The sequence below is a fragment of the Tenrec ecaudatus genome, chromosome 7, assembly GCF_050624435.1.
Source record: "Tenrec ecaudatus isolate mTenEca1 chromosome 7, mTenEca1.hap1, whole genome shotgun sequence".
In the NCBI taxonomy this organism is placed as follows: Eukaryota; Metazoa; Chordata; class Mammalia; order Afrosoricida; family Tenrecidae; genus Tenrec; species Tenrec ecaudatus.
The window spans coordinates 137,175,550-137,187,553 of record NC_134536.1 but is presented as its reverse complement, the minus strand read 5'-3'; the positions used below and the strand labels follow the sequence as shown (position 1 = coordinate 137,187,553).

Genomic DNA, 12,004 nt, shown 5'->3' with positions numbered 1-12,004 from the left:
AGGTCTCTGTTATTATCTTTTCCCAGAGTCCTCCGTAAACAAAGGTCCATGGAGCTTACAACCCTCAACAAGAGGGTTCAGAAAAAAGACCACTGTACTGCAGTTAAAAATGTGTGCTCCAGGGAATCCAGGGTGGATGATACCTTCAGGACCAAGGGTGTGAGGGACGATGCTGGGAGAGTGTAGGGTGAGTGGGTTGGAAAGGGGGAACTGATTACAGGGATCCACATGTGACCTCCTCCCTGGGAGAGGGACGGCAGAGAAGGGGGGGAAGGGAGACTCCGGATAGAGCAAGATATGACAAAATAACGATGTATAAATTACAAAGGGCACATGAGGGAGGGGGGAGCGGGGAGGGAGGGGAAAAAAAGAGGACCTGATGCAAAGGGCTTAAGTGGAGAGCAAATGCTTTGAGAATGATTGGGGCGGGGAATGTATGGATGTGCTTTATACAATTGATGTATGTATATGTATGGACTGTGATAAGAGTTGTATGAGCCCCTAATAAAACATTTTTAAAAAATGGGTGCTGAAAGAAGCTACACATGCAGTAACGATAGAATGACATACGTTCCCTTACACATTTTAAAATAATGTGTGAACGTGTCCCTTTGAATTTCCTAACCTAAGCTGAGGTTCACCTTTTACCGTGAGAGTGTAATGGGCCTGATGAAAGATGAAATTATGCCTTAAATTCTTGTCTAGCATAGCAATTACCATGTAAATTATTACATCAACTAAAGGTGACAGAATCTTTACTTAGTAATTTAATACAAAATATTTCTTTTAAAATTTTCTTTTGACTTTGGTTTAATTTACCTGAAAAGAAAAATCAAGAAGCCTAAGCAATACCCTGAACAAAATCACACCATTCATGATTCACACCTGTGAGTTCAGACATTTACAACAAAAGGTAACTTAATTATAGCTTGCCTTCAGAAGAGAAACCAATACTGTTTCTACAATGTGGTTCCTTACTTTGGGATAGAGTTATAACATGACTGGTTCTCAAAAGGATACGTGTTCCATTAACTCCTGATATTTTAAAGTCATCTAGTAGTTGAACAACCATTTCTCTATTTGGATCATTAGGGTCTGAATTTCGAACCTACAAAAGGGGAGAGACAGTATTTAACAAAAAGGAAAGCTTGGACATAAGCTCAACTGGGGGTGGGGGGAAGAGGGAGATATGCAGCTGAAGGTAAATCCCTGCATCAAATGTAACAAATGATTAATAACTCAAAGAACTCACACAAATCTATAAAGAGATACTCTTAAATTTTTTGTAGCAGAATAGATAAAGAACGTAGGCAGTTCACAAGAAGAAATACAAGTAACAAGAACTATTTTAATAATGCAACCATTTTGCTGCTCACTGTGCTGCCCAAAGATTGACTGCTGGTCTTAGGACCATCAAGAATCAAGTTTTTTACAGGACACAAATCAATAGCAGCAATACTGACATTTTCCCTCCTTACACAGAAAACCTTCCCCAATGAAGGAAGCAGTATGTTGATTTATTTGATTATTTCTTGTCATAGACTGGCACTTTGAAAATCACTGCATTAGAACGCTTCTGGTCCAACACCCTTACTAAAAATTCTAAGATTCAGAAGAAATAAAATGATATGAGTTAAAATAAACTGCTGTGCCACACTGACATCTTCCTCATTTACAGTAAAATTGTGAAAAGAAAAAAAATTCTCATTACAATTTACCTGTATCCAGGAATACATGGAAAATAGTATTTTAATGTTACAAATTTTTAAACATTTTAAAACATATATATCTGTCACCTCTTCAACCACAGCATTTAAAAAAAGCATGTATGGCAGTGCTACCTAGCACATAAAACATGCTTGATACACATTTTTTGTTTACTTGGTGTTTGCTTTGTTTTTCTGGTCTGTTTGTAGTGGTGGGGTTGATCACACCAATTGTACACTGAATGGGCAATTGTGGTGTACCTCTTTAAAGGTATTGTAACATTGTAGTTAAAATTAGCCATGCTCAAAGAGTCTACCACTTGGTCCTTGTGTTACTTCGATACAATGTCCATCAGAACGCTTTGCAGTTCAGGCATAAGTTCCAATACTCACTGATTTGAGCAACCGGATTTCGTCGAGTGCTGTTTCAGTATAATGTTCTGCACTTTTCACTACTTTCATTGCCACAAACTTCTTTCCCCTATGAAACAAACATAGATCAGTTAAGAGTAAATGTCCTACTCTTACTTTAGGAAACTAAAATTTAAGCTACAACTGGCAGGTGATGGTCATTAATATTGATGTTATGTACACACGAACTGTTCCCTTCCTAACTTCTCTCCTGGCCCCTGCAGTAGAAGCATAGGAATCGGCACACATTTTGATTTTATCATTCCCTGTACATCAACATGGGTACCACTTCCACGGGATCACTGTGGCCATTAATGGCATTGTCAAGCCAGATTCAATATACACATAAAAAAATCCTTTCTCAGATAAGGTCAATCACTAAACATTTTCTCCAAGTTAAAAATCCATCATCTGAATGTCTCCCCAAATCCCAAGTAACTCATATCATGAAAATGAGGATAAGTAAGGGAAGACATGAAACAAAAGTACACTGGTATAGCAAAAGATAAAATGTTAAAAAGGTTAATACTTTCTCGTAAGAAGCCAGAAGAATTATTTGTATGAAAAATACAATGACAAAAGTCCTAAAAACTAAACAATAAACAACACAGACAGTAAATATTATCTCAAAGACAAACTATAAGCATTATAAGTACCGTATATACTCGAATATAAGCCGACCAGAGTATAAGCCGAGGTACCTAATTATTACCTGGGAAACCAGAAAAACTGATTGACTTGAGTATAAGCCTAGGATGGAAAATGCAGATGCTATTGGTGAGTTTCAGTAATCAAAACAAATGAAAATAAAATTACTAAAAATTGAGACATCAGTCGGGTAATGTATTCAAATATTTATTTTAAATAAAAAAAATAAATAAAAGGACAAGTCATTTAACATTAGTAAACCAGTACAGTAAGTGGAAAATAGGTTCAACAAAAACAATAAAGTATCAACAATGATACCTTAAGAGTATCATTTCCTGAGCTCAATCAGCAACCAAGCTAAAATGTAGGGGGTTAAAATCCTTCAAAACTGGATTCCTTGTCATCATCCGTATCCCAATGCAGAGCTTCAGCTGGTGTGAGGTCATCATAGACGCTGTCCTCACTGAGATCGCCGTCATCACCATCACTGCTGTCATTTTCACACAAAGCGCAGTCTTCACTGCCATCCATAGCATTACTAATACTACATTTCTGGAAGGCACGTCACACCATGTCTTTTGGAATGTCTTCCCATGTATCTCAAACCCACTTTGCTATTAACTCAATGTCAGGCTTCATGAGATTTCCTCCTTTTGTTAGTCGGGCTTGACCAGATGACATCCATTCATGCCACATCCTTCGCACACGGTCTTTAAAAGGCTTATTCAAAGATACATCCTGAGGCTGCAGTACAGATGTAAGCCCACCTGGAATAATGGCTAAAGTAACTTTACTGGATTTTGCCGATTTTTTTATGTCATCCGATAGGTGGGCTCTGAACATATCCCAAACAAGTAACGATGGCTTTTTCTTTAAGGCTGCTCCTGGTCGTCGGTTCCAAATTTCTTCCAGCCATTGTTTTGTTCCGTCTTCATGCATCCAGCCTTTAACATGTGCACGCACAGTAATTCTTGGTGGGAAATTGATCTTTTTAGGCAAGGTCTTTCTTTTAAAAATAATGACAGGATGCAGTTTAGTTCCAAACATGACAGAACAACTGTGGTGTTTTTTTGTTTTTTTTTTCATTTTCATTTACTCCTAAACTTGCCACAGTTCTGTTGCTTGGAAGATCAAAAGTCATGGCAGTTTCATCCATATTCCCAATATCTGCCAGGTCATAATTATAAATCCTTCTTTGTTTTATAATAAATGACTAGAATACATAACTTTTTCTTCAAAGTCGTGTGGCAATTTCTGGGAAATCTTTGTTCTTTGTCTCATAGTAGGCCAAACCTATTCCTCAAGCTGGTACACCATCCTGCTGATGCAGCAAATTTTTCAATCCCTGGTGCTTTACATTTGTCATCCTTAGCCATTTGTAGAGCACGTATGCGGATTCCCATGCGTGTTAAGCAGTAACCATTTTGATGACACTCCATAACCCATTTATGGAATTCACTCTCTAGAGCCCCATAAAAAGACGTTAAACCACGATGAGTTTTTTTAGCTTTTGGAATCTGCTCCAAGTCAGCCTTCATTTTCCGCCACTCCCTCCCTTGCTTTCGTCAACACAGAGTTCCCTACTTGCAATACTGTTACTTTTCTCCTCTACTCTTGACACAACCTTCATTTTGAAACCAGCCTCATATGACAGACATTTTGTTTTGGTTCAAGAGTATGTTAGCCGGGATGGAGGGGGGGGGGGGAATCTGTGCAGGTTACCAGTTCAGCTGCTGGTGTAAGTGAATCACTACGGGTACGTCTGTGAATTGGAGTCGTCCATGTCATAGGACAGCTCTGACTGGTTAGATGTTGAGTAAACAAACATTCAAAGCCCTGCAGTGTCAGCGGGGCTTTGAATGAACAGCGGAGAAACGGCAATCACCCGCGAGATAACGGGCACATGTCACGTTATGGGGGGTGGGGGGGCTGCAAGATGTTATACCTTGCTGGGGTACCACTGACCCATGTATAAGCCGAACCCGTTTTTTTAGCACATTTTTTTGTTTATACATGAGCATATACGGTATTTTTCTGTAAAGAAAATTTCTAGGCTGCACAACTCAGCAAATTTGTTCCCAAAACAAAAATACAACAATTTTGCTTCATCTAGGACAATGTCTACAAATTTAACTCTACACTCCAATGAAAAGTCAACCATCCATTTACAGCCCAAGCAATGAATATTTGCAAAGCTTTTAAGTAGGAGTTCCATAGCTTCACTGATGGTAACTTACTTTCTTGTATCTTAAAGTAGAGGGCCAGGTATACCATACATACTCGAGTATAAGCAGAGTTTCCCAGCACATTTTTAATGCCGTTGTTGTGGTAAAATTAGGTCCCTCGGTGGAAAATCGGGTCGGCTTATACTTGGGCATACACAGTATAATACTGATTTTTCATGAGGAAAGTAATTTGCTCAAGAATATAAAGATTATTTTCAAGAAAAAGATTCTAATCAAGCAGTCAGTCTAAAGCTAGAATGTAGCCCTAATGATCTGTGGAGAAAAAAGGAAAAAAAAAACAGACACCGAGGCATCAAATTATTTTGCAGAGCTACTAACTAAAACTTACTGAATATCCCATGACAACCACACTGTTGAAAAGTGTCCCCAACCCAGCTTTCGGATCACATGATATCTCCCATTGAATAGGTCTCCAATTTTCACAAGATGATAACCTCCTAGAATAAATAATGAGAAGAAATTTTAGCTTAATCAGAAGCAGCATGATAAGAAACAATACTATTTAAATAAAGAAGAGTAAGAGATACATTACATTTCTTAACTTGGAATACATGTTTCATCCACTAAACATTGTTTCTTTATAAGAAGGCTTTAAAGTTCATTGGAAAGTGCCATTACCTTTCAATTCCATTTCCCACCAACTTTCTGAAGCCCTATGTAACCAACTGAGGAAAAAGTTGCAAAAGCTAAATCAGTCCAAGTATTTAGAGATCTCAGTAAAAACAAAACAAAGCAAAGGCCTTAGTAAGATTTAGACTGAACCTGTGATGTTCTGTAGTCATTTTCTTTCAGAAATTTCATCCTCAAAGGTATGAGCACAATATTCTTGCCACTCAATAATCCAACAGATTTATCTAAACACAAAAATGTATTTATAGTTGCCATCTCAGGATGGTTTTGAGGTAGGAGATTGAATGACGGTTGTTTGACTAAAAAAGAGAAAGCACACAGGAAGGCTGGCTTCTCCAAATTAACACAAAACGAGTCCTTACTAGTCTATCAACAGCAGTGGTTCCAGGTGTTTTAATTCTGATCTTTCCCTGCTGAGGATCAGAACCACACTCTTCTCAAAGATGCATCGTATGTTTTGTTGTAAATTCCTAACCAAGGATCCTCGAAAGTCCCATAAAAGAAACAGAGAAGAGAGTAGGCAACCTTATAACATTGTAGTCCAAGGTTAATGATCTTAGCAACCAGCCCTTTAAGGAAAAGAAATGAAATGAGGTTTTCTTTCCTTTACTAATCTACAATTAAAATGTTGATATTGCCTACTTCTGGGTAATAACATTACAGTTGGCTTTTATTTTCCTCTTTTTGCTTAATATTTTCTGAATATTCCAAAGGTAAGTATGCATCAATATTAAAGGGTTAAAAAAGATTTAACCTAAAAACTAGATTTTAATAAATTCAGTTCAAGTGAAAAGTATTATTTCTTATACCTTAGACAAAAAAACACACAGAAAGCACCAAAAATTCATGGTAAATGGAATTAGAAGACACAGGGCATTTTCCAGAAGCCCCCAGTACATAATAAACCAAACACACAAATGAAAAGCTGCAGAAGGATGGATCACGTCACAACTGGAATTGTCTTAGAAAGCCTTACCTTTGCAATAATCATTGGGGTCCTCCTGCTCATCATCATCTGATCCCAAGATCTCCTCTTCTTGCTCCGGTATATCACTCTCAGAGTGGGGTGCAGAGCCTCGGTGCTGAGGTTCAGATCTACCAAATGACACAAATGTTCACCCCTTATGGAAGGAAGAAGGACTTCAAGAAAATGTCCCTCCCCTCCGTGAGCCTTCACATGCTACAGTCAGTGGCAGCCTAGGAAAACACTAGCTACAGCTTTATCTCATGTCAGTAGGGAATTGTTTACTAAAAGCCAACATATGATCAATAAAACCTGGGACATATGTAAAGAGGAAAAGTGACATGGATTCTAACGTACAGGAGGGCTTCAAAAATTTTGTGGAATTGCATTATCTTTCAATTCCATTTTTCCATAAATATTCTGAGGGCACTTGTAACCAATGATCAAACCTGGATACTTTCCAGCATGGTTCTATCGTTATAGAAATACATGTCTACTTATACACTATATGTATTACACATATACGCGTGCGCGCACACACAAACACACAAGCATTCCTATTGTGATGTAAGCTTTCCGCACTCTGAAATCTTACATGCTTTTCCTTAAAAGTATCCTCCCTTACTAAGGCACACTCCAGCATGGAACTTGTTCAGAAATGTTCACTTCTGAAAAGCTATAAAAGTATTTAGAATGATTTCCCTTCTAGATAGGAATAAAAGTATTTCTCCCATTTATAAAACATTAAAAGTAAATATATGAAAAACAGTTAATGCAGGCATAGTTCATTTGCTACACTTTGCAGACAGTGTGGTTTTTAGAAATTGAAGGTTCATGGCAATCTCGAATTGACTATTACCACCATTCTTCTATGAGTGCTCACTTAAAGACTCACTTTTTGTCAACTTGCACAATAATCTAAACGCTTTCATAATGCTATTATACTTAATAGACTACAGTACAGTGTATAAACAATTTTTACACGCACCAGGAAACAAAAATTCATGTGGCTTGCTCCATTACAATAGTCTAGACAAGACTAGATTTTTAAGATTTCCAAGTATGCCTATACATACTCCTAATCTGAACACCTATCAACAGTTGAGTGTTTCCTTGTCTGTGGCCATGCACATTTTTGAGTCAGCTGTGAGTCAGTGACCCAATCTATGTATAACAAATTAAAACACTGCTCGTCCTGTGTCAACTTTTCACACATTTTTTAGGAGTGTCAGTCATATGGCATGACTACTTTCTAAAGGGGTTACATTTTCATTGGCCGTATCTAGGCTTCCAGGATTAAAATATTACTACATTCATGAAACAGCTTTTCATTTATTTATTTTAAAAAATCATTTTATTGGGGGCTTGTACAATTCTTAGCACAATCCATCCATAATCCATTGTGTCAAGCACATTTGTTGCCATCATCATTCTCGAAACATGCACTACTTTCTACTGGAGCCCTTAATTTCAGCTCATTTCCCCCCTCCCTTTCCCTAGCTCCCTCACGAACCCTTGATAATCTATAAATTATTATTCTGTCATATCTTACACTGTCCGACATCTGCCTTCACCCACTTTTGTGTTGTCCATCCCCCAGGGAGGAAGCTATATGTAGATCCTTGTAATCACCTCCCCCTTTCTACCCCATCTTTCCTCCACCCTCCAGGTATTGCCACTCTCACCACTGGTCCTGAAGGGATCATCTGTCCTGCATTCCCTGTTCCTACCAGTGCACATCCTCTGGTTTAGCTGGATTTGTAAGATAGAATTGGTATCATGATAGTGGGGGTAGGAAGCATTTAAGAACTAGAGCAAAGTTGTATGTTTCAACGTTGCTACACTGCAACCCTTCTGTAAGGGGGTGTCCAGTTGCCTAGCGATGAGCTTTGAGCACCCACTCTGCACTCACCCTCATTTACAATGATATGATTTTTTTTTCCTTTATGCTTGATACCCGCCCGATCCCTTCGACACCTCGTGGTCACACAGGCTGGTGTGCTTCTTCCATGTGGGCTTTGATGCTTCTGAGCTAGATAGCTGCTTGTTTACCTGCAAGTCTTTAAGACCCCAGAAGCTGTATCTTTTGACAGCCAGGCACCATCAGCTATCTTCACCATGTTTGATTATGCACACATATATGTCTTCTGCGATTGTGTCGTGAAGGTGTGCATCATGGAATGCCAATTTAATAGAGCAAAGTGTTCTTGCATTAAGTACTTGAATGGAGGTCCAATGCCCGTTAGTGCTGCCTTAATACTAAATCTATAAATATATGCACGTAGATCTATTTCCCCACCATCCTATATAAATATATTTACATATGTACATGCTTGTATTTAGACCTCTATAAATACCGTTTCTCTCCTAGTTCTTTCCTCTTGTCTTACTATCATGCTCGGCCTTTATTTGGGTTTCAGTAATTTCCCTTGGTTACATTGCGCTTTCAGTAATTTCCCTTGGTTACATTGCCCTTTCTGAATCCCTACCAGGCCTCTCACAACCTCCTTCCTTGCCACTAATTTTGGATCGCTTGTTGCTCCCTTGTCCTTGGGTTGGCAAGATCACCTCCTTACCCCCACCGCCCCATCTCCTGTGTCCCCCTGGAACCATTGGTCCCGTTGGTTTCTCCTCCAGACTGTTCATCCAGCCCATCTTTATCTAGATAGATCTGCAGAGATAATAACATTCACCCAAAAAACAAGGCATAGCAAGACAAAGCGACAAAAGAGAACAAGATGACTACAAAAAAGAAAACCAACGACCCATAAAAGAATTAAAAAAAGAAAATTAAAAAAAATTTTTTTAAGAAAAACCTGTAAATAGATCAAGGTCTGATTTTTTACCTCTAGGCATGTCCTCCAGTCAAGTCCGATGGGATGCCACGCTCTGGCCCCTGAGTCTATCCTTTGCACTCCCTCAGGAGCTCTGGGCTCTATCCCTTCCCCCCCTCCCCACCCCATTGCTCTGCCCCACACCTTTACTGTTTTGCCTCGGTGTCGCAGGATCACTCCGGGCCAATCCTGACACTGAGTATCCAGTGTTGTCCCCCGAAGGGCCATGGGTCAGCGAGGGATGGCGTGTCTCATAGTGGGATCAGCCATATGGTCCACTCTGTGCATTGGCTATTCGGAGCAGGGATATCATCCCCCAGGCCTGATGGGCTAAGATGTGCTCCACTCTCTCTTCCTCCCCCTTCATTTGCTCCCGATTGCTCTGATCAGACGTCCCTCTTCCCTAGCTGCAGCTTCTGGGCCGTCCGCTAAAGTAACTTCTTCTGGGGGAAGGGGCAATTGAAAACAGCTTTTTAGATAGTCACTTATGACTTATGCCTAACAATGTTTCCTAATTTAGTGATTCCTTTCTCCATGTCACCAATTAAATGTATCATACTTTTTGGTACATGGAGCAGTTCAATAGGCAGAAAGTCCTGGGTTTGTATTCAGGCTTGGACACTTACTAGCTGTCTACCTTATACAGAGCTATACGCAGAAAAGCAGGGTCCACAGCATGCCTCTCAGTATTTGCAGAAAAAGGAATTTTACACTCTGTATCTTCAATGTTTATTTACCTTTTCATCAAATTATTTCTTCTAAAGATTCAATTTAACAGGAGAAAAATACATTACCAAACCAGTCACACAGTATCACTGGGTTAAGACATTCCTTGGTAAATTTAATTATTTAGATTTAAATTTTAAGTGGCCACACTAATCTGCTTCAATTCTTTGTATGATTTTTCACTCCAAGGTATACACATAAGGAACTAATGTCAATGAAAACCAGGGAAACTTTCAATGAGACGGTGTGACATAAAACCACAAAAATGGGCTCAAACCAATGATCACGAAGGTCATACGGGATCAGGCAGTTTCCTTCTGTTATATGACTCAACAGTAACAAATAACATACAAAAGTAATTATAAAACCTTAGCCAATGTGCTCACTCTGAGAAAAAACAAGTCTGAGGAATATATTTATTGCGGAATTACCTGGCCCACTTTCCCTAATACAAATAACGTGTCTGAATGACTAGTAATAATTTATCAAAGCAGACAACCTCGTCTTTTTCTCTCAGACCACCTGGTGGATTTGAACCACCGATGTTTCAATTAGCAGTCCAACACTTAGCAACACCATCACTGAATGGACAACTTCCACAAATGTAAAATTAAGATCCCTAAAAGATAATCTAATTTCAAATTTACACCAAATGCAGTTGCCTTTTACAATTAAATTGACTAAGAATTCCAATGACAAGGCCATTAAGTTCGTAAAAAGAAAATAGTACAGGCCACAGCCATTAGAGAAATTTCCATCATGTCTTCAATGCGTATGTGGCCTCCCCAGCTGTATGCAAAGCTACATTATTTACATGAGTTTTGCCACTTACAGCAAGCTGGCCAGAAAGCTGTCACATGGAGCCCAGAAGGACCAACCCCCCCCCACTCACTCCGACTTAGACCCACAACCTCATCCCAAAGCCTATGTAAGAATTAGAAGCTGAAGAAAAACTAGCTTGTAAGGAAATAAAGTGAATTTTTTTTCTTAGAAAAATTTTCAATGAGTTTTTAAAATCCATCTTGCTAAAAGTACTGTCTTTGCAAACCAAATTAACTAGAATAACTTGTGGAAATTTTTCTGCTCTTCACTGAAATTATTTCCCTAGTTTTGTCTACTCTGTGAGCAGAGGAATAGATCCTTGGGGTTATAGCGGGGGGTTGAAGGGTACTGGGGAGTTAATAATAGGGGACACAAGAATGAAGAAAATGTTCTCACACCGGCTGTGGTGGTGGTTGCACGTCCTGTTTAATATAGGTAAACCACTGAATTGTATAGTAGGTGAATTCTATGCCAATAAAACTGCTAAAAAGAATTTTTTTGGGTCTACACTCTCACCCAAACATTGGTTTCTCTTGCCTAATTCATTAATTTTCTTTTTCTAATTTTTCTTTCGTGGTTTTTGTTCTACTTCCTAGACTTATCTTCCCAATTTTTTATCTTTTATATTTCTACCATATTTTTAATCTTCCACACATTTTTGTTCTTGAATTAAAAACAAGAAAGAGAAATCTGAGGAAAGAGTTTACTATTAGATTTCCAAGTAATTGATGAAGGTGAATAAAATGATGTGAGAAAAGTATTAAAGGACAGTCTGATGAGTATTAAAAGAAAGTTTCGCTGATCTTCTCAAGAAGTGAATTTTCTCAATACCATATACAGAATTTTCAGCTAATTAATACTGAAAACTAAACTTCACTCTCCCTAAAACAAAAATGGAGAGTCCTAAAATTGTTTATGCCTTTAAACTCTTTATATCTAGTAAATGTCTCCCATATTTGCTCTTCATGTTTACAACAACATATATAGAGATGGATATTTCATCTCCAAGTATCAAAA

At 38.5% G+C, this 12,004-nt stretch overlaps 1 protein-coding gene across 1 annotated transcript in view; it reads right to left on the bottom strand.

Moving 5' to 3' along the window:
- SRPK1 (SRSF protein kinase 1) overlaps positions 1-12,004 on the bottom strand; it is a 62,889-nt gene that overhangs the window by 31,872 nt on the left and 19,013 nt on the right. Inside the window, 4 exon segments of the mRNA XM_075555209.1 lie at positions 1,021-1,108; positions 2,100-2,187; positions 5,340-5,448; positions 6,618-6,736. Coding sequence (XP_075411324.1) covers positions 1,021-1,108; positions 2,100-2,187; positions 5,340-5,448; positions 6,618-6,736 — 404 coding nt within the window.